We start from the raw sequence: 21,306 nt of genomic DNA, 5'->3' as shown, positions 1-21,306 counted from the left end.
GCCCAGACCTCCACCTTGACTCTGATTTTTAAGCTGGGAGAGAACAAATGACACAGGCAAAGACACAGATCTTTAAAGTGTGTTGTGTATATAGGAACTGCTGGGATCTGGGTAGCACATGGTGGATACAGTATAAGACGGCAGATGTGGCTGAAGAAGTAACAAACATGAGAATGTGGAGGACCAGGCCAGGAATTAGGGACTTGGCCTGGACAGTGGCCAGAGCCATTGAAGGCTTTTAGAGCAAGTGACTAGTAACCAGAGCAGGTATGTGTTCATGAAGGCCACCTGGCCATGTGAAGAAGTCAGATCTCATGGAGGAAGACAAAGGCCCTTGCAGTTAGTGTGGGTGAGAGGTGATGCAGCCCTGCTTATCACCTACGCTGGAACCGGAGCGGGGCACAGATTCAAAAGACACCTGGGAGACTTCCCTCGTGGCACAGTGGATAAGAATCCGCCTGCCAATGCAGGGGACACGGGTTCGATCCCATATGCTGTGGAGCAACTAAGCCCATGCGCCTCACCTACTGAGCCTGCGCTCTAGAGCCCGTGAGCCACAACTACTGAGCCCGCGTGCCACAACTATTGAGCCTGCGTGCCACAACTACTGAAGCCCACGGACCTAGAGCCCATGCTCCGCAACAAGAGAAGCCACCACAATGAAAAGCCCACGCACCGCAACGAAGAGTAGCCCCTGTTCACCACAACTAGAGAAAGCCCACACACAGCAACAAAGACCCAATGCAACCAAAAAAAAAAAAAAAAAAATTAAATTAAATCTTTAAAAAAAAAAAAGACACCTGGGAGTAAGAACCAATGGTCCCTATATTTATTATACATGGTAGGGGAGGGAAAGGAAGCAGTCGAAGATGCTTGCAAAATTCCTGGCTGGGTGCACGGTGGTTCCATTAACCTTGAGAAAGGATCTGGGAGGATAATCAGGTTGGGGGTGGAAGGAGGGAAAATTAAGAGTTCATTTTTAGACATGGTGAAATTTGAGGTGCCTGAGGGACATACGTGTGGAAGTCGAGATGTCCGGTAGCAATTAGATATATGGATATGGAGCTCAGGAGCGAGGTCTGAGCCAGTGATATAGATTTAGAAGGCATCAGTAATGGAGACCTTGGGAATCCTCTTGCAAATCAAGTGCTCACCACCTCATCTATGTTTTGGAAATCCAGACTTTTATACATCAGTTTTGTCTTAAGCAAGAAAGAGGAAACTACATCCCATGTAAGCCCCAGGGCATGGTGGCTGCTGAGTGCTTTGACCCCCAAACTCCTTCACCACCTCCCCAGGTGCTGGTGGCACAGCACATAGTGTGTGCTGTATGGGGAAGATCCACATGGACCCAGTATTACCCAGGCACTTTCCAGTGACCCATGAGGATGCTAATTCTCCCAGTTGTTAGCTGGACCCATCTCTTTGACATGTGTCTTCATGCCAAGATTATAATGCTTGCACATATTAATATTTTTGTAAGTCTTCCTTCTCTAAACAGGATAAGCTGGTTTATGCTTCTGGGCAGCTCTGTGCTAACAAATGAACCCTACAGCCCCCCAAGTGCCATGACCGTGTCTCTGCCACAGACCCTCGAATGTCAGAAGAGGACACTGCAGAGTCTTCCCAGCAGGAGGAGGCTGCCCTATGGGCCTGCCAACTCCACTGAATATCCCCAGTACAATCCCCGCATGCTACCTGCAAGACGGAAATGTTTTTTAGGCTTTCCAGAAAGATCTCATTTCAGTTTTTCTTAAAGCTTGTAATTAACCGCAGCGAGCCAGAGAATGTATTTTTAAAAATAAAAGTGGAGGAAAGAGAGCAAGCTGATCACCACAGTTCTGTAAGCGTTTCCAGTAGGTGGGTTCCTGGCATCCAGGTGGCTGGAGGAGGGGAGGGGGACCAGTGATGCTACTTCCTTCCTCCCGAATCTCTCCTGCAGGGGCATGGAGGCCACCCCTTTCCTGTTCCTCGTTATGAATATCCACCTCCCAGAGCCCAGGAGGCCTGGGGACCTGAGGAAGTGGCACCAGGGGAGAGTGGAACAGCCAAGATCCAGTGTCGGTTGTTTTTAGAATCCTCAGGGACAGAAAAGCTATGGGGCTACCGGTTCCTCATGCCAGCTCCTTTCTCTCCAAATTGTCCTGCCTCCCCCCACCCGCCAAGGCCCAGTGCACAAAGTTGCCTCTGAGCACCGCCGTTCCTTCCCTTGATTCATCTCATGAATCTTGTTTATTTTTATTCATAAGGTGGGATATTTTATTCCCAGAGAAGGGAGTCAGAGCCACAGACAAGGTGACTTGGGTGAAGTGGGCCCCCGGATAAGAGAGTTCCCAGCCTGGGCCGGAAGGAGGGAAGGAGGCTGCACCATCTAAGGTCTGCAGAAGAGGGTGGGAGATCAGGAGGTCTGAGTGGGAGTTGACCTGGCTGTGCAGCCAATGCACAAGAGCCCAGGAGTCAGCGGGCAGTGAGGGAGGAGGCCTGTCCCGGGGCCTCATCCCCACCATCATCTCTTCTGTGTCTGCTATCACCTATTCGTGGCCAAGTTGGCGGCCGCATTCATGGTGCTTACATTATTGGAAGAGAGCAGTGCCCCTTTGGTGGAGACAGGAGCAGGAAGGAGTCTCCAGAGCCTTCGATAGCGTTTTCGCCTGTACTCACCTCTAATCTCTGCCCAGAGGCCGCATCTGGAAGATTCTGGTGGACTCTTGGCCTTGACCAGCCCTCCTTGCCTCTCTCCCTCCCTTCTTGTCTTGCCCTTCTAATGGTGTAGTGAAAAGAGTCCTGGACTTTTTTAAAACCATGTATACATGTTGTATGATGATCTTAGAGTAAGACCCCCCGCATCTCCTTCCAGTTCTGAAATTCCATGCTCCTGCCTACAGTTGGGTTCATGTCTAATTTCCTCCTACTTTGGATAACTATGGACCTTGAAGTAGGAGCTTATTCCCTGGGATCTGTTGGATCCTGAAGAGCTGCATTTTTCCTGGAGCCTGATCCATTCCCAGACAGAAATTTACACCTTAGAGCTGCCTGATTCTGCAGTTCCTTTTCCTGTTGGGTCAAAACAAAATCAGGCAGTCAGCATTTGGTGACTGCATTAAGAAATGAATAAATAAACGATCCTTGCTGCTGGGAAGCCAGCAAAATTTGGAAAATCAGAAAGCTCTTTGGTACTAGCACGTGTCACAGGATTTTTTTTTGCAGGACAATGTCAAATATACTTTCCATCTTTGGTCACCCCCCACAGCAGTCCCTTATCTGGGACTCCTCTGAGCTCCCACAGCTTTTCCTTCGAATCTACCTTATCACTGTGTACCCTGCATCAACATTATTTATGGCTCCCTTACCTCCTCCTCCTTGACCACTAAGTTCCTTGAGGGCAGATTTCCTGTTCTATTCATCATTGTAAACTCTACAGAGGCTAGCACCCTGGAGTGGCAAATCATAGCACGGTCACAATGACAAAGCCCTTTCAAGTTTACAGAATGCTCCCAGACACCCTCCGTTCGGGAGCTTCCAGGGAGAGGTTGGTTAGAGATGATTATCCTTCTTACCAACTAAGAAGAACTGAGGTTCAGAGAGATTCTGTGACTTGATCACAATCAGGCAACGAGTGAATTAAAGTACTGCCTTGAGCCAGTACTCTCTGATAATTTCTTTTTCATAAGTGGATGAATGAATGAATCATTGGATGGATGTCCTAAGAACCAATGAAGTAGGTACAACATGACAATGTCGGGATCCTAGATAAGTTGAAAAGTGGAGAAAACACACCCAGTTCCCCCAGATTCCAGGTGTCCCAAAGCCTTCCCGTGGGGAGGGAAATGGGTGCCACTGCCCCTACTCCTGTGACCAACCAGCTTTGCTCATCCCATTTCCCTCCCGCAGATTTTGACGGTGTCCGGACCCCCTGAAGGAGGGACCCGAGTGACCATCCATGGCGTGAACCTGGGCCTGGACTTCTCTGAGATCGCCCACCACGTGCAGGTGGCTGGGGTGCCCTGCACGCCCCTGCCGGGGGATTACATCATCGCTGAGCAGTGAGTCCAGTCCGCTCTGGCCCACCCTCTTCCCCCCCGGAGCTTGTGGGGGGGCTCTCCCCTCTCCCTCCTCTGGGACTTCTCCAGGATCCATCTCCTATATCCCTCCTCCCATGGACCCCACTCCTTGAAGCCTTCCCAGGGCCCTCTCCTAGCCCATCTCCACTCTTAGAATATCCTATTCTGTTTGATTCCCGATTCCCTGGCTCCTCTGGCATCAGGGCTCCCGGTGCAATGCTCCCCCGCAGTTGGTCTTTTCCTGACCACTGGCTAACTGAGCCACTTTCCCAGCCCGTCCATTCTCCTCCTCCTTGCTTTCCCCCGCCCCTCCCCCCAATAGCCCCCATTGGAATGCATCCTGCTCGGTGGGCTGCAGGCAACAATTTGTTTGGCTCATGGGGCTCTGACAGCAGCTTAATCTGAGCAGGGCCTCCGCCAGAGCAAATTCATTTATTTCACTAAGGGAAATGTCAGCTGGAAATGAGAAAATAAGCATGTAGCGGCGGACAGGCGAACGGGGCTCCAGAAGTGACATATGTTCCAATTTGGGGTGTTCATTTGGCAGTGGCGGCCGCTGTGAAGTTGGTGGGCAGGAGGTGGGCATGAAGTTAGGGGGATGCTGGGGGTGGGAGGGTAGAAGGAGTGATGCTTCCCCTCCTATGGAGAAAGGGAGGGGAGCAGCCAGATCCTTCTGCATGACTTATCTTGTAAAGTTGGGTCAAGTCACCCTGGTTCCACTGGGCACACAGCTCTGCAGGGGGTCCTGGGAACGTGACCATGAGCAGGGTTCCTCTCCTGTAGCTCCGCCCCTCACAGCCTCCCCAGAGCCAGACTTTAGTAACAACCGGAAAAGTTGTTTCTTTTTTTCCAGCCGTATGTTGGAAATGTTTCCATTTCCAACCGTAAAAATGACACTTCATCTTTCATCAGCACTTACACTTTCTCATCCATTCTCTTGCTTTTAATTGGTAAGGACTTTGAGAGGTAGACATTGTTATCACCGTTTTACAAAGTAGGAGAGAGTAAAAGACTTGGGAAGTGAAATGACTTCCCCCGTTCACTCAGTGCATAAGTGGCCGTGGCAGAGTTGGAACTCAAGTCTCCTAACTTTTGGTTCAGGCCTCTTTCCGTTCCCTAACAGCCATGGGGAAAGACTCCTGGGTAAGAGTGGCCTGAAAAATTCCATTATCCATCAGCCTGTGACCTTCTGGGTCAGGGGCCATGATTCCAGTGTGGCCAGGGCAGGGTCGGGGTCAGAGGGGTGAGTTCCCCGACCTTGGGGACACCCAGCAGGGGAGAAGAAGGAGCTGCCTGATCCTGCAGACATTCAGATTCTGCAGACCTGACCCTTCACTGACAGCCTTGTCCCTTCAAGGAGTGAATCATAGAGGGAAGACGGGCTGGGTCTACAGGGAAGACATGAGGAAGAGGAAAGGGGGAAATTACATGAGTAGCGCTTCTGAGCCAGAAGAGGAGGGGAAAGCTGTCGGGCTCGTCAAGATCAGATGGCTTTACAGAGCCCAGCACCCTGGCACACCCAGCTAGACTCTCAGTCACACTGACCCCAGACCCACCTTGGCCTCAAGGAGCTGCCTTGGGCCACTGGACACAGGTCAAGTCTCCAACTTGGTGAGATGCCACAGGACTCCAAAGGAAAGGGTTCGCGGGGGACTGAAGGGTAAGGCTTTGAATTGAGAGGTGTAAATTCTTGGGCAGCTGAACATGGAAATCACATGAGAATTGGGATCCAAGGGTCTTCTAAATCCTGCCTCCTCTACCTGCCAGCCCTGAGACCTTAGCAAACTGGTCTCTCTAATCTTCATTGGTCCAATGGAAATCATGATCCCTACTGCATGGGTTTTAGGAGAGAATTCAGTAAGATGAAAATGTGAAGACTGTAACTTGCCATAGGAACATAAGGAAATATTGTTCTATTCAATATCTTTGAAATCAAATGCATCACACTCACCCAGGGCCCTGGGGAAGAAAGTTCCAAGAAAAACTAGAAGTGAGGATACAAAAGGAGCCTGGGGAGGTGAATGGTTGCCAGGGGTCCCTACCAAGGCCAGCAGTCACCCTAGAAAACCAGCCCCGTCATCTCCTCAGGCACGGGGCAGGCAGGAGGCAGCAGGCACATTCCTCACCTTGCCTGCACGCAGCCCTGGTTTCCAGCCGTGCCAGACTCATTACTGAGAGTTTGTTAACATCATTAAAGCCTCCATCTTGGGCAGTGAGCAGCAGGCACACTCATTATAGACATCTGTGAGAGATGAATTTGGCTAAATGGGCCCAGTGCAGAGTCCCGGGCACGGGAAGGATTAGCGGGCACGGTAAGACTCACCATATGCTTGTGCCGTGCCATCTATCACTCAGCAATTAGGTTAATGTTGGTTAAAGGGCCCCGCTTAGTCTTGCAATCAGTGTCCCACGGGTCTGTGGAGGGCCGGATGATTCCATCACAGGACGTTTCCTGGGTGATGAGATGCAGGTTGAGGCTGCAGCTCAGCCCTGCCTGGGACAGGGGCTCTGTATGAGATGGACTCAGCTTGGGTCCTCAGACCCCCTCCCTCTCATCTGCTGCACCTACGAACTCAACCATGTCTTGATGGATGTTAGATGCTTGTGCTCCCCACCCCAAGGATGCACACTCACGGGGAGAAAGGCACCATCTTTGCCAATCTATGGGAGGTGGTGCGGTGTGAGGCAAGGGCACCGGGCTGGGTGCCAGGAGCTCAGCTATTGATGAGCTATGTGACTTTGGGCAAGTCTCTTTGCTCCCTGATCCTCAAATGTCTCATCTGGAAATGGGTATGTAGAAATGGACCTCTACAATCACTTCTATGGCCCTAGGATGTCAGAAGCAATAACTTCTATGCCCTATGGAATCTGCAACTCCCACCATTAGAAAGCTTATTGGTGGCACTATTGTGAATCCAGAAGCTACTGTCCAGCAGGAGGAGTCAAGCCTCCCAATGTTGAAGCTAAATAACGATTAGAGAGTTATTTAGTCTAACTTCTCATTTTACAAGGAGAAACTTTAGGCATCCCCAGCTGTTGTCTCCTGATAATACACAGGGAGCCTAAAGCTACCAGGGACACCGAGAAGAGGCAGGAGGTCCCCAGAAGTCAAACCACAGGAACTTTGCTGACGTGTAAGGCCTGAAGGAGGAAGTGGTGCCCACACCACTGCCTGTGGTCATCTCCAACCAGGGAGGGAGAGGGCACAGTTGGTTATGTCTCAGAGCCTTAGGAACCCAGCCAGGTCTACACTACCTCCCCCTCCTCCAGCCCCAGCCCCCCAACAACCACCTCACCTCCATCCCGGCATGGCCACCATGTCCATCCTGTCCCTTCCACAAAAGACACAGAGAGAATTCCACTGATTCTAGGGGCAGTAGAGTGGAATGGTCAAAGGCATGAACTTCGGAGCCAGGCTGACCTGGATTTGAATCATGGCTCTGCCACTTCCCAGCACTATGGCCACAGATGAGTCACTTAGCATCTCTGAGCCTTGGCTTCCTTGTCTATAAACATGGAGACAGTAAGACCCACCCTGTAGGATGCCTGAGGATGACACGAGATCCTCTCTGGTCCAGTGCCTGCCACACACAGCTCAACAAATTGTAGCTCTTGTTATTGTTGAGGTACAGAATCTGCTTTGGCCTGACCCTCATTTCTCAATATAACCCTCTCCACTCTCTATAGCTGCCCTTGCTTCTTCCTTTAACCCTCTATCTCCTTGAGCTCAGAGAACAAATGCCAGTAACAGATACACTCAAGGAGGCCTCTCCATCCTTCGCTGCGAGCACTGGGTCCCAGGAATAAACAGGAAGAAGAGTTAGAGGTCATTAGAGTTCTTCCACAACGTGGTCTGAGTCCTCAGGACTCTCACCAGCTCTTAGACTTACCAACCCAGACCATTCTACAGCCCACTGCCGACTGCTGCTCCTCTCCCACTCGCTGGATGAAGTAGAACCGCATTCCACCAGCGGGGAAAGGAGTCAGCTGCAGTGCCAAGGAAGGGAACCCGTGGTCCAGCTCTAGGCCCTCCCTGCAGCCTAGCTCCTGGGCCCCTGCATCATACCCTTCCAGGCGGGACATTGAGAGCCAACTGCAGGCATTCAGCCTTGGACACTTGGACAGTGCCATCTCCCATCCACCCTCTTCTCCCACGTGCTTGACATGCAAAGCTCATCTTTTGGGCCACAAACTCTGAGCAAGAAAATGTTCTAGAAAAGACAGTGTGCCAAGACGCCCCAGACAGCTGAACAAGCCATTCTAGCCTTCTCCTCTCCTAGACGGGCCTCAGGAGGAGCAAATATGCCTATGACCTTCACGTGTTCTCATGTTTCCTTTTTCCATGACTTCAAGCCTGCCATGATTTGCTCCTGCTTTTCCTCTTGAGGGTGGCTCTAGCACAGTGGCCAAGGGGGGTGAGTGAGGGACAAGAAAGCACTGATTAGAAGAGAGAGACAGAGACTTATCTGCTGCCTCCTCTTCTTCACTCCCCATACCCGCAGTAGAGAGCCGATAATCCTCTGATGCTCCTTGAGAGCCCGGAGCACTGTGACAGGATGACAGGGGCCCCAAACAGGAGCAGGCGCTGGGGCCCAGGAAGCAGGATGGGAGAGTTGTTACTCCAAGCAGGTAGCAGCATGGAAATAACCCCACGTAGTACCTTAAATTAAGCTTCTCAAATGCTCCGCTAATGAGGTTTAAGGAGACGGTTACGTGTAAAATACTAATTGATCATCACTATCATCTTTACTGTGGGTTCATAATTAATTTATTCACAGAGAAAGGGAAAGGAGAACATCCTTTGACGTGCACTCAGTACTTTCTTGTCGAACCTAATATGCTAAACGTAATAAGACAGTCATTGTATGTTAAGTAAATATTCACCAGGAGTGAAAGTACTTATTTGGGATTAACTGTTATGAAGGAGCTGGAGATCGTTGGCATGCCGTGTGTGTGAGCACGCCATGTATTTGTTTAATGCAAGTTTTGTTACATCAAAATGAAATCTCTGTTTAGTTACCTTCCTTCCTAGAGAAGTTGTTGAGATAAGCATCCTCCGTTAAACGCGGATCTTCCCCACCGTGCCTGGGTAATGCTGGGGGTTAGTGGAGGGGAGGTCTGTTTTTCTGCCTCCCCACTAAACCAACCTTCCAAGGGCACCAGACTGCTCAGACTGAACTCTTAAATGGCATTGAGAAGAAAAGAAAAGCCTTCCATCTGTCCCCTGGGTTCCTTTTTGCTGAGCCTGGTGGAGCCCTTTCCCACCCATCCCATGCCTTAAAATTCCAGGCAAGAGATTCCCCCCAAGAATCTGATTTTTTCAGTTCCTCCCATATCCTCCAGCTGCCCACTCTTTCTAGAGTCTGCTGTGGCTAAGGCAACCCGTCTGTAAATGTGCTTGTTATAACTTATCTCAGGCACCAGGGAAGCCCTCACTGGGGGTATCAAGCTGCACATCACGAGAGAGAGTGCCTCACCACCCCCCACCCCGTTCTCCAGCTCTCCTGTTGATGTGAGACATGACTTCCAACCCCAGGGCTGGTTCACTGCCTCGCCCACCAGCTCCGTGAGCTCAGCCCTTGATTAAGTGGGAGTCCAGTTTCGATTGCTGTCCTAATGAACTCATCCACCTCCCACCCCCTCGCCTGCTGCCACTGGATGCCGCTCCTCCCATTCAGCTGGGAGCTCCCGGTTTGGGGAACTCACTATCTCACCAGATTATCTGTTCCCTCACTGCAGGAAACAAACCACAATTGAATCAGCTTGGCAAATCAGTCCTCACTCCCTCTTCTCGGGAGTGTTGCAGTGTTGGCTTGTCACAAAGAGCACTAAATTACTGCCCCTAGATCTCAGTTGAACATTAGGTTTATTCCACAAATATTGGGTTGATACCCAATGCTAAGCCCTGCGCTAGGCACTGGGGACTACAGGCTTGCTCATAGAAATAGGCAGCATAGCGTTTCGAGGGCTTTAGAGATGAGCTCATCCAACCTCTCACTGTACCGATGAGAGACTAAAGCCCAGAGAGGGAAAGTACTTTACCCAAGGTCACACAGCCACATGGTTGAGCAAGCTGAGTCTTGGTCCAGCACTATTGTAAGACTGTGATGAGTCATTCACTGTGACTATGACGGGGTGAGCAAGCTGGGGCAGGGATGCAGCTCTCCCCAAGTCTCTCATGGAAAGGTTTGCTCTCTCCTCAGGATCGTTTGTGAGATGGGCCATGCCCTTGTGGGGACCACCTCTGGGCCCGTGCGCCTGTGCATTGGCGAGTGTAAACCAGAGTTCATGACCAAATCCCATCAACAGTACACGTTTGTGGTGAGTATTGGGTCTAGTGCTGAGCTACGGGCTTCTAGCAAGGGCACATTTCTGCTCCAGACTTCTCCCAGGAAAGTCCCACCCACCCCTCTCCCAAGCCGGCACCTCCAGGCTTCTCGCAGATGGAGTAGGAGACCAGAAAAGGGAAAGCCTGTCTTTCCTGGGTTGGTCAAGTGCATGACCAACAACACTTTGGAGATTTTGGCGTCCCAGAGAGCCACAGGTCAGAGTTCTAAATAAGCAAAATCAGGCCTTTCTTAGAAAGTGAATCCTAGATGCAGGGTGGGGAGGGGCTGCCCTTTGTCCCGCCAATGTGATATCTCTGTCTAATTCCAGCCTAATGAGGACAGATCGTCTGAGGGACCTAATTAAAAAGGCCTATATTTATCCACACGCTTTGTTTTCTGCCAAGGATATTGTAAGTGGGAGTTTAGAGGAGCCATTTGAAATCCTGCAGGAACGCATGTCTGTGTGCGGGACCATGGGAGTGGGATGTACGAGTGAGCTGCTCTGTGTGTTGGTGTGGTTACACACACATATGCACACACTCAGCCCTGGAAACACTTCTTCCCACCCAAGCAACAGATGGTGGAATCACAAAGGCTTTATTTTCTCGTGCTGAACAACCTGCTTCTGGGGCCCCAAAGTCCCTTTTCTGACACCTAACCAACATTGCCATATCAAGTTCTTCATTAAAAAGGGTTAACACCAGCGGAGGGGGTCAAACCAGCCTTGCTCAGAGTATTGAAAAATTATTTGACCACAAAGTTCTCTTCTCTCTAAAGCACTTTACTGCTTGTTTTAGGTTTTCCAGTCTCTGCCTTCTTATCTCAGCACCTCCACCTTTTCCTTGTACCAGTCTTCTCTCAGATGGGAGGGTACCATGGCCTATATCTGCAGCCCACCTACCCCATCTCCTGTGCAGGACAGACAGGGTCTTGTGTGAGAAGCAAACCCAGAAAGACTGGATGGAGAGAGCTGTAGAGTGTCAGAGCTGGGAGGGCTTTAGAGATCATGTAGCCCACCCTCCTGTCTTGACAGAGGAGGGAACAAAAGCCCAGAGTGATCCAGAAACTTGCTTCAGGGCCCATCACTAGTGAGTGGCTAATGTGGACTAGAGTTCATGCCTGTGTAGGTGCTCAGTTAAATGCACTTTCCACTCCACTCCGCTGCTCACTAGGCAGGAGCAATTTCTTTCTGATGCATTTTAGGCCAGATGACATTTCTTTTAGGCTTCAGGCTTAATTTTACAATTTAGTGAGCTTACTAGAAAATCCCAGCCAACGATGGGCCATCCTCCTGGTGAAGGTCAGGGAAGACACATCTAACATTTACTGACAGGTCTCTGCACCAGGCACCCTGTTGTGCCCTTCTCTTGCTTAGGGAGGGACGGAAGGACATGAGCCTGGGCCATTAATGGATCCTCTTGGTGGCCCAATCCAGGCAGTGATCCTATATTCAGCCCTATCGATTTTGTGCCAAAAAAATCAGTATGCGCTCCAGATAGAGAAGCATTTTCAGATTGTTCTCAATTTGCAAACTAATTGATAGATTAGTCAGTGTCATCTCTGCCTTCCCATCAGTGTTATGAGCATAAGACTCCCAGGGGAGTTAATTAATTGCAAAACGTGGCCCTTCTGCCTTCCCTGGATATGCCTGGAGCCTCTTCTTAGAAAGGGTCTCAGCTCCAGGGTAGGCAGAGAGTGTTTGGGATTAGAAAGGGTTCACTCTGAGCGTGGACACAGTCCCTCCTTCTGTCTTTAAGTCTAGCCTGGGTTTCTCCCTTTGGGTAAAACCTGAGCTGTGATCATTTCTCTGCTTCCTCCCAAAGAACCCTTCCGTGTTGTCACTCAACCCCATCCGAGGGCCAGAGTCCGGAGGCACCATGGTGACCATCACGGGCCATTACCTCGGGGCTGGAAGCAGCGTGGCCGTTTACCTGGGCAACCAGACCTGCGAGTTCTATGGGTGAGATGGGCTCGAAGGAGCACTAGGAGACTGTACACGTGAGGCCTGTGCACACATGTTCCTGTGCATGTTCACATATGTGCCTGCCCCATCCTCTCCATGTTATGTGTCATGTCCTGGGCCCAAACACCATTCCAGTCACTGTAAGAAATATATACCACTAGTCAATTTGTATCATGAGTATCATAGGGGCTAAATACGTCTACAAATATTTAGAAGTGAGGACCATAAGAACTGCTGATGAGGGAGGTTCCCAGGAGCTCTCAGTCACCACCAGGATCAAGCATTCATTATGTCCCCACCATGGTGACTTGAGAAACATGGAGATTGCATGGCCTCTGTCCTCTGTAAGCACAGACTCATCCTCAGGGCATCTCTTATGTGCTAAAAATTGAACACCTAATATTTGTCAGATATTCTGATGAAGCCCTGGAGATGTAGAGAATCTAGAGAGAACTCTGAAAGGATCTCTGGATGAGAACCCAACTTGCCCAGTAAATCTCCTCCCTGGACCATAAACTGCCTGAGGGCAAGGACTGGATATTTGCTTCTCTGCATAGTAGGTGCTCAATTTATTAACTGACTGACCAGACACTAAGCACTGGCTAAATAGTCATGGTCTAGATAAATCCAGAAAAGAGGAGTTCCCCCAAAGCCCAAGGAGCCCTGCCCCTGCCCCACCTTCTCTAATCCCCTTCTCCAATTGGCTCCCTCCCTAATCCAACTGGAGTGGGATCTCAGGTAAAAAGAAGCACTGATACACACTGCTAAGGGATGTTCCCTAGTCTAGAGTATAAAAGGACAGAAGAACATTCCTGGGCCATACCCCCCAACCAGGGAAAACCCCTTCTCAGGCCGGAGGCTGCCCCTCTTGCCCATGCCTTTGCTCACAACCCTCCTGCGGTCTCCCTGTAGGCGATCAACGAATGAGATCGTGTGTGTCTCACCCCCGTCGTCCAATGGGCTGGGGCCCGTCCCTGTCTCTGTGAGTGTCGACCGAGCCCGTGTGGACAACAACCTGCAGTTCGAGTACATAGATGACCCCCGGGTGCAGCGCATTGAGCCTGAGTGGAGCATCGCCAGGTGAGGCAGAGCAGGCGGGGATACACCCAGCCGCCGTGCAACCTAATCCCTTCTGCCCAAGTGCAGCTCCTGTGAGGATCCTAGGGGGGCAAGTGGTAGCAGTTTGAGAGGGTTTTTCACCTAACCCAGACTCTGCTTGTTCCCAGTGGCCACACACCCCTGACCGTCACAGGCTTCAACCTGGATGTCATTCAGGAGCCAAGGATCCGAGTCAAGTTTAACGGCAAAGAATCTGTCAATGTGAGTAACCACGGGTCCCCCTGATCTGCAGGAAACACGGCTGTGTCTGTGTTTTGCAGTGTGATGAGGTCTGTGTTAGGCACTGGGACATTCGACCGCCAGAGAAGAGTCCAGAATCATGGCCCCAAACACCTGGGCCTCACAATGATTTTTTTTTTTTTTTTTTTAAATCTATTTATTTATTTATTTATTTTATGGTTGTGTTGGGTCTTTGTTTCTGTGCGAGGGCTTTCTCTAGTTGCGGCAAGTGGGGGCCACTCTTCATTGCGGTGCGCAGGCCTCTCACTATCACGGCCTCTCTTGTTGCGGAGCACAAGCTCCAGACGCGCAGGCTCAGTAATTGTGGCTCACGGGCCTACTTGCTCCGCGGCATGTGGGATCCTCCCAGACCAGGGCTCGAACCCGTGTCCCCTGCATTGGTGGGCAGATTCTCAACCACTGCACCACCAGGGAAGCCCCACAATGATTTTTATAATTACAGTATAATCATTTCTTGTCAGAAGGTGATGTCATGAGTGTATAAACATACTGGCTTCTGAGCTTAAGATATGGTGCAAAAGGGCTCTTGTTTTCTGCCATGCTCACTTTGAGGTCTGATAAGAGGTAGTATGAGAGGGGGAAGAAATTCTGGATCCAGATTCAGACATCTGTGAATTGGAAACAAAACACCACCATCTATTAGCTCTACAACCATGATCAAGTCGTTTAACGTCTCTGATCCTCCCTTCCCTGGCTAGAAATGCTGATGATAAGACTTGTCTCGCAGATTTGTAACCTGCCACTAGGCTGGCACCTGATAAATGTTAGTCACTGCATGCAGATAATTCCGTCCTGGTTGCTAAGATGATCAAGCTGAACATTTCACTTTATTCCCTGTGCAGACCCATGTAATTTAATTTTTTTCCACTATGGATTTTTGTGATGTTAAAAAAGTTCTCTATCATAAGAGCAGAATGTCTGCTATGTTGTTATAAATTTCTTAGTTCCTTCTACTGGCTCCATCTTACTCTTTTCAGTCAATATTTTCTGAAACGTTATTGTATTCATAATTATAGTCCAGGAGATGCTATTATGGCCATTATTGTTCATATGAATTACTGCTTTGACCTTCTGGGGATTGACGAGGCTGAGATGGAGACGGAGATAGGCAAGATGGTGTTGGATCTACCCTCTTATCCCTGACACATTCCCAGCATGCTTGAGGCTTCCCGAGGAAACAGAGAAATACAGAAAGTGACAGGCTGCCAGAAGGCTAGATCTGGAAAGGTCTCAGGGATGATCTGGTCCAAACTTCTCACTGTATAGCTTAGAAAACGAAGGCCAGAAAGGAGTAATGACTTGCCCCCAGTCATGAAGGTGGCTGGTGGCAGGACCAAGCTAGATCCCAAACATCTGACTCTTCGTAACTAGACCACGGGAGATGATGGCGGGCTTGACATTCCATCATGCCAGAGACGTGGAGACACCTGTATCACACCTCCAGTGACCCACTGTGGTCACAGCTCTTTGGGCTAGAAGAGCACGCAACTCCAGATCCCAACATAGAGCCCGATCCATGAGTAAAAGAGCTGTGCCCCCGCCCCACTTCCAGACCGAGGCTCAGTGTTCCCAGGCCACCTCCATCTGTTTGCTGTCTCTAGGAGTTGGCCAGCCTGGGGAGGGGCAGCCCCTCCAGGACCAGCAGGACCCCAGAGGTTAAAGCCTCAGAACACAGAAAATAAAAGACATGGTTAATCTAGTACAGAGGGAATTTTGGAGGATGAGTGCATGACTGACAAGATTATAACCTCCAAAGGCTGCAGCATTAGTCCCCGGGAAGCTATTTGAAGAGAAGACTGGGCTGGGCAGGCCTCCCCACACCTGGCAGCCTTCTGAGAAGGCTTGGGTCCTGGGCATCCTGTGCGCCCGCCAGGACACGTTGCCAGCCCCAGGCAGGAATCTCCCCAGCAGTTCTCCCAGCCCACCCACCAGGACCTCAGTGCTTCAAGGAGTTAAGAGACAGCTCCTGCCTCTCAAGCGTTGGGGGCCCTGAGCTCCAACAGGGACCTGCCTGGAGCCTGCAGGCTGGCAGGCAGCCTGGAGGAAAGGCCTGGGTGTGCAGGTTTCCACCAAGCCGGGCCCCAGCATGGGAGGCCCGTAAACTCCGCCCGATGCCCTCTCTTTCAGGAGTGCTAAGAAAGAGCCATGTTGCCCCTGAAGCCCTGCTTGGGCTCCACGTCATCCTCAGTCCCCGGGGGCTACCCTTTGCCTTTGGGTTTGGAAGCAGCCCCAGTGAGAAGGGCCAAAGCGAAGGCCGCAAAACCCAAAGGAATGTTTAGCAAAGTGCCAGTGCAGTGCTGGGCAGAGAGCAAACGGAGGCTGTTTGTCTGGGGGTGATTTGCTCATTCACAGAGGAGTCCCATCCAGGGGCACTGGAGTGAGCAGGAAGGAAGATTGTGGTGGGGGGGGCAGGGAAGCGGTGCTTGGGCTGTGGGTCTGCCCTGCGGAGCCCAGGGAGGGGACTCCCAGCTCAACTCTACCTGTTTGACTGCACCACCATTTTCCTCATGCCACGCTGTCCCCAGCTGGAACGTGAAAGGGACATTAGGTTCACAAGGGGCTGCTGAAGGGTGAGCTGAAAAGGGCGGGGATGGGTACTGACCTCCAACACGGCACAAAGCCCTCGGTGAGCTGTTGGTTTAAACTCTTCAACTCCCTCTGGAAAGGGAGGGTTAAGACTTGGAGCTCTGACATAATTTCTATGCAAGCGTCAGCTTTTTTTTGCAATTTCACACACGGTCTTGTTTTCCGAACATGAAGCCTGGGTATGTGTATGTTGGCCAGACACGCAACATGTGTGGACCTGCCAGGACAGCGTGTACTTGAGCAGGGTTCTCACAGATGCCCTTGGCTGTTGCTGGGACACCGTGTCCCAGAGCCAAAACTGAGCCGTGCAGGGCGAGACGGGAGGAGGTGGGAAGGGGTCCAGGTTTTCTTCCCAGACCACACGTGGGTCCTAGAGCGCTTTCTTCAATCTGGCTGCTGCCTTGGGAAGCCCGCAAACTAAACCACCAGAGGCAAGAATGGCACCACACATGCCACGCGGGGCCAGCTCAGCTAGGATGTTATTTGGGAGACGAGGACCCACCAAGGAAGAAAGGACATTATGAACTCAGTGTCAATACCAAGGTTATATCCCCCGTGGAGAGTTAGGGGGCACTCGGTTGGAGAAGAGAGAGATCCTGACTAGAACATTTAAGGAGGTGAAGGATCCTTTTCATCCATCAGTGTTTTCAATAAACATTAACTGACCACCTACTATGTGCTCATCTCACACAGCTTCCTCCTTTCCATCACACATACACACACACACGCGCAGGAGACTGCTTCTGTCCTACTTTTTCCGCAAACATCCATGCTCCCTCATCCCCAGGCCTTTGCTGCTGTTCTCTCTGCCAGGGACTTGGTCCCTTACCATCCCCCCTGTCTGGGTAAGTCCTACACATTCTTCAGGTTAAATTTCATTCATCTCTTCCAAAGGAAAGCTCCCATGAGTCACCCTCACCCTGCCTCAGGCCATGCACGCACGCGCACAAACACAGGCTCCTGCACACACACAGACACCCGCACGTTTCTCACCTCCATCCATGCATTTAACAGTGCTGGTGCCCCTCCTGTGCTCCAGGCCCTCTGCCAGGACTGCACTGTAATGCTTGTCGAATCATTTGTCTCCCCCATAGACTGTGACTGTTTCACGGATGGCCCAACTACTGGCACCGTTCCTGGCACAAAGTAGGTGCTCACTCAGTGTTGGTGAATGAATAAATGAAGTTAAAACACACCCCTCCCTGCCAAAAAAGAAAAAAAAAAACAATTTCACAGCCCTTTTCCTCAAGCAAGTAGCCCACTGGAGACCGGCCAAAATAAGCAAAGGGTGGGAGGGCGGCAGTGTGACCCCCACCATCACCTGCTGAGTGTTTGAACGCCGTGCTCTTGGGCCCTTTAGGTGTGCAAAGTTGTGAACACCACCACCCTGACCTGCCTGGCACCCTCCCTGACCACGGACTACCGGCCCGGCCTGGACACCGTGGAACGGCCGGACGAGTTTGGATTCGTCTTTAACAATGTCCAGTCCTTGCTGATTTACAATGACACCAAGTTCATCTACTACCCCAACCCGACCTTTGAACTGCTCAGCCCCACTGGGGTCTTGGATCAAAAGCCGGGATCCCCCATCATTCTGAAGGTAGGAGGGTGAGATGGCTGCCTGCCACACGCAGGGGTGGCTGGAGCACCCCTCTCCTGGCCTGGCCTCCCTTTGATGCACATGGGCTCACATGGCTGTCATCTCCCTGTGAAGGGAGCTTGGTTATAGATATCGACCCATTGAGTGACATACCTTGCACTTGGGATTCTCAAGGAACACTGTAGAGTATTTCTGTGTGTCCTTGTGAGCTTTGGGACCTAAAAGTCCTGCAGTGCACTGGAAGCAACGATGTCCTTTATTGACCCCATCCGTGACCGCAGTAACTGCCCTCAAATGTGAAGAGGTCACGGTCCCCTGGTACCATCCTTCCAGGTGTGTGATACTCCACCACTTTCACTTCTATCCCCTGCGTCCTCCCCCAAACTTTCACTTGTTTACTGTTTGGTCTCCCCTTCCTTTCTCTTTACCACTCTCTTCCTCCCTTTCATTCTCTCTTCCCTTTGTTTTCTCTTTTTCTGTCTAAATTGTAGCTGTTAGAAGTCCTCTCCAAAAACTTACCATGGAGTCACTCATTGGTTTTTGCATTGCTGCCCTTACCCCGCCTCTTTAATCTCTTTTTATTTTTATTTATTTATTTATTTTTTTGGTTCATCAACATTAGAATATATTTTGCATTTATATAATAAAATATAGAAGACAATAAAAATAAGTGAGCATTGCTACAAGCAACAACAGAAATAAAACTCATGATCAATATTCAGCAAAACAAGGTAGACATAAAATGATATACATTGTATGGTTTCTTTTTAAAAAATTCAAAACTGGGCAAAACAAATTTATGGTGAAGATAATGGTTACCTTGGGGGCAGAAAGTAGGGGTCATGATGAGGAAATGGTATAAGGAAGGCTTCCGAGGTCCTGGGAAAGTTCTGTTTCTTGATCTGAGTAGTAGTAATACTAGTGGGAGTTCAGATAACTCACATAAGTCATAAGTTTATAGTTAAACTTATGACTTATGCACTTTTCTCTATATTATAACTTATTAAGAAAGCTAAGACAAAAACCTTATTTAGTTCATTAAGATCAACAGTAGGCAAAGAATTATTGAATATTATTTTAGACACCTACAAAGTTCAAGGAACTGTCTTAGGTGATCAAAGATTCCAAGTCCATTACACTACCAAATTTTTTTTTTTTCTTATTAGTCATCCATTTTATACACATCAGTGAATAAATGTCAATCCCAATCTCCCAATTCATCACACCACCACCTCCACCCCCGCCGCTTTCCCCCCTTGGTGTCCATATGTTTTTTCTGTATTTCTGTGTCTCAATTTCTGCTCGGCAAACCAGTTCATCTGTACCACTTTCTAGGTTCCACATACATGCGTTAATAGACGATACTTGTTTTTCTCTTTCTGACTTACTTCACTCTGTATGACAGTCTCTAGATCCATCCACGTCTCTACAAATGACCCAATTTTGTTCCTTTTTATGGTGGAGTAATATTCCACTGTATATATGTACCACATCTTCTTTATCTATTTGTCTGTTGATGGGCATTTAGGTTGCTTCCATGACCTGGCTATTGTAAATAGTGCTGCATTGAACGTTGGGGTGCATGTGTCTTTTTGAACTATGGTTTTCTCTGGGTATATGCCCAGTAGTGGGATTGCTGGGTCATATGGTAATTCTATTTTTAGTTCTCTAAGGGACCTCCATACTGTTCTCCATAGTGGCTGTATCAATTTACATTCCCACCAACAGTGCAAGAGGGTCCCCTTTTATCCACACCCTCTCCAGCATTTGTTGTTTGTAGATTTTCTGATGATGCCCATTCTAACTGGTGTGAGGTGATACCTCATTGTAGTTTTGATTTGCATTTCTCTAATAATTAGTGATGTTGAGCAGCTTTTCATGTGCTTCTTGGCCATCTGTATGTCTTCTTTGGAGAAATGTCTATTTAGGTCTGCTGCCCATTTTTTGATTGGGTTGTTTGTTTTTTTAATATTGAGCTGCATGAGCTGTTTATATATTTTGGAGATTAATCCTTTGTCCGATGATTCATTTGCAAATATTTTCTCCCATTCTGAGGGTTGTCTTTTCGTCTTGTTTGTGGTTTCCTTTGCTGTGCAAAAGCTTCTAAGTTTCAGTAGGTCCCATTTGGTTTTTTTTGTTTTTATTTCCATTACTCTAGGAGGTGGATCAAAAAATATCTTGCTGTGATTTATGTCAAAGAGTGTTCTTCCTATGTTTTCCTCTAAGAGTTTTATAGTGCCCTGTCTTATATTTAGGTGTGTAATCCATTTTGAGTTTATTTTTGTGTATGCTGTTAAGGGGTGTTCTAATTTCATTCGTTTACATGTAGCTGTCCAGTTTTCCCAGCACCACTTTTTGAAGAGACTGTCTTTTCTCCATTGGATATCCTTGCCTCCTTTGTCATAGATTAGTTGCCCATAGGTGTGTGGGTTTATCTCTGGGCTTTCTATCCTGTTCCATTGATCTATATTTCTGTTTTTGTGCCAGTACCATATTGTCTTGATTACTGTAGCTTTATAGTATAGCCTGAAGTCAGGGAGTCTGATTCCTCCAGCTCCGTTTTTGTCTCTCAAGACTGCTTTGGCTATTCGGGGTCTTTTGTGTCTCCATACAAATTTTAAGACATTTTGTTCTAGTTCTGTAAAAAATGCCATTGGTAATTTGATAGGGATTGCACTGAATCTGTAGATTGCTTTGGGTAGTATAGTCATTTTAACAATATTGATTCTTCCAGTCCAAGAACATGGTATATCTCTCCATCTGTTGGTATCATCTTTAATTTCTTTCATCAGTGTCTTATAGTTTTCTGCATACAGGTCTTTTGTCTCCCTAGGTAGGTTTATTCCTAGCTATTTTATTCTTTTTGTTGCAATGGTAAATGGGAGAATTTCCTTAATTTCTCTTTCAGTTTTTTCATCATTAGTGTATAGGAATGCAAGAGATTTCTGTGCATTAATTTTGTATCCTACAACATTACCAAATTCATTGACTAGCTCTAGTAGTTTTCTGGTGGCGTCTTTAGGATTCTCTATGTATATTATCATGTCATCTGCAAATAGTGACAGTTTTACTTCTTCTTTTCCAATTTGTATTCCTTTTATTTCTTTTTCTTCTCTGATTGCCGTGTCTAGGACTTCCAAAACTATGTTGGATAATAGTGGTGAGAGTGGACATCCTTGTCTTATTCCTGATCTTAGAGGAAATGCTTTCAGTTTTTCACCATTGAGAATGATGTTTGCTGTGAGTTTTTCATATATGGCCTTTATTATGTTGAAGTAGGTTCCCTCTATGCCCACCTTCTGGAGAGTTTTTATCATAAATGGGTGTTGAATTTTGTCAAAAGCTTTTTCTGTATCTTTTGAGGTGATCATATTGTTTTTATTCTTCAGTTTGTTAATATGGTGTATC

General features: G+C 48.8%; 1 protein-coding gene across 3 annotated transcripts in view; it reads left to right on the top strand.

Annotated features, from left to right (window-relative positions):
• Nucleotides 1–21,306, top strand: part of PLXNA2 (plexin A2) — a 217,215-nt gene that overhangs the window by 169,241 nt on the left and 26,668 nt on the right. For all 3 annotated transcript variants that reach the window (XR_009700582.1, XM_061187490.1, XM_061187491.1), the window contains 6 exons: nucleotides 3,892–4,043; nucleotides 10,265–10,382; nucleotides 12,214–12,350; nucleotides 13,266–13,433; nucleotides 13,580–13,673; nucleotides 17,659–17,898. Coding sequence is in view for 2 of the 3 variants with exons in the window: in XM_061187490.1 (XP_061043473.1) it covers nucleotides 3,892–4,043; nucleotides 10,265–10,382; nucleotides 12,214–12,350; nucleotides 13,266–13,433; nucleotides 13,580–13,673; nucleotides 17,659–17,898 (909 nt within the window). In the remaining variant the exon portion in view is untranslated. The remainder of the gene's footprint in view (nucleotides 1–3,891; nucleotides 4,044–10,264; nucleotides 10,383–12,213; nucleotides 12,351–13,265; nucleotides 13,434–13,579; nucleotides 13,674–17,658; nucleotides 17,899–21,306) is intronic.

Source organism: Eubalaena glacialis, chromosome 3 (assembly GCF_028564815.1).
Source record: "Eubalaena glacialis isolate mEubGla1 chromosome 3, mEubGla1.1.hap2.+ XY, whole genome shotgun sequence".
NCBI classification, from domain to species: Eukaryota; Metazoa; Chordata; class Mammalia; order Artiodactyla; family Balaenidae; genus Eubalaena; species Eubalaena glacialis.
The sequence above is the reverse complement of the archived record's forward strand: the minus strand, read 5'-3'. Positions and strand labels throughout refer to the sequence as shown.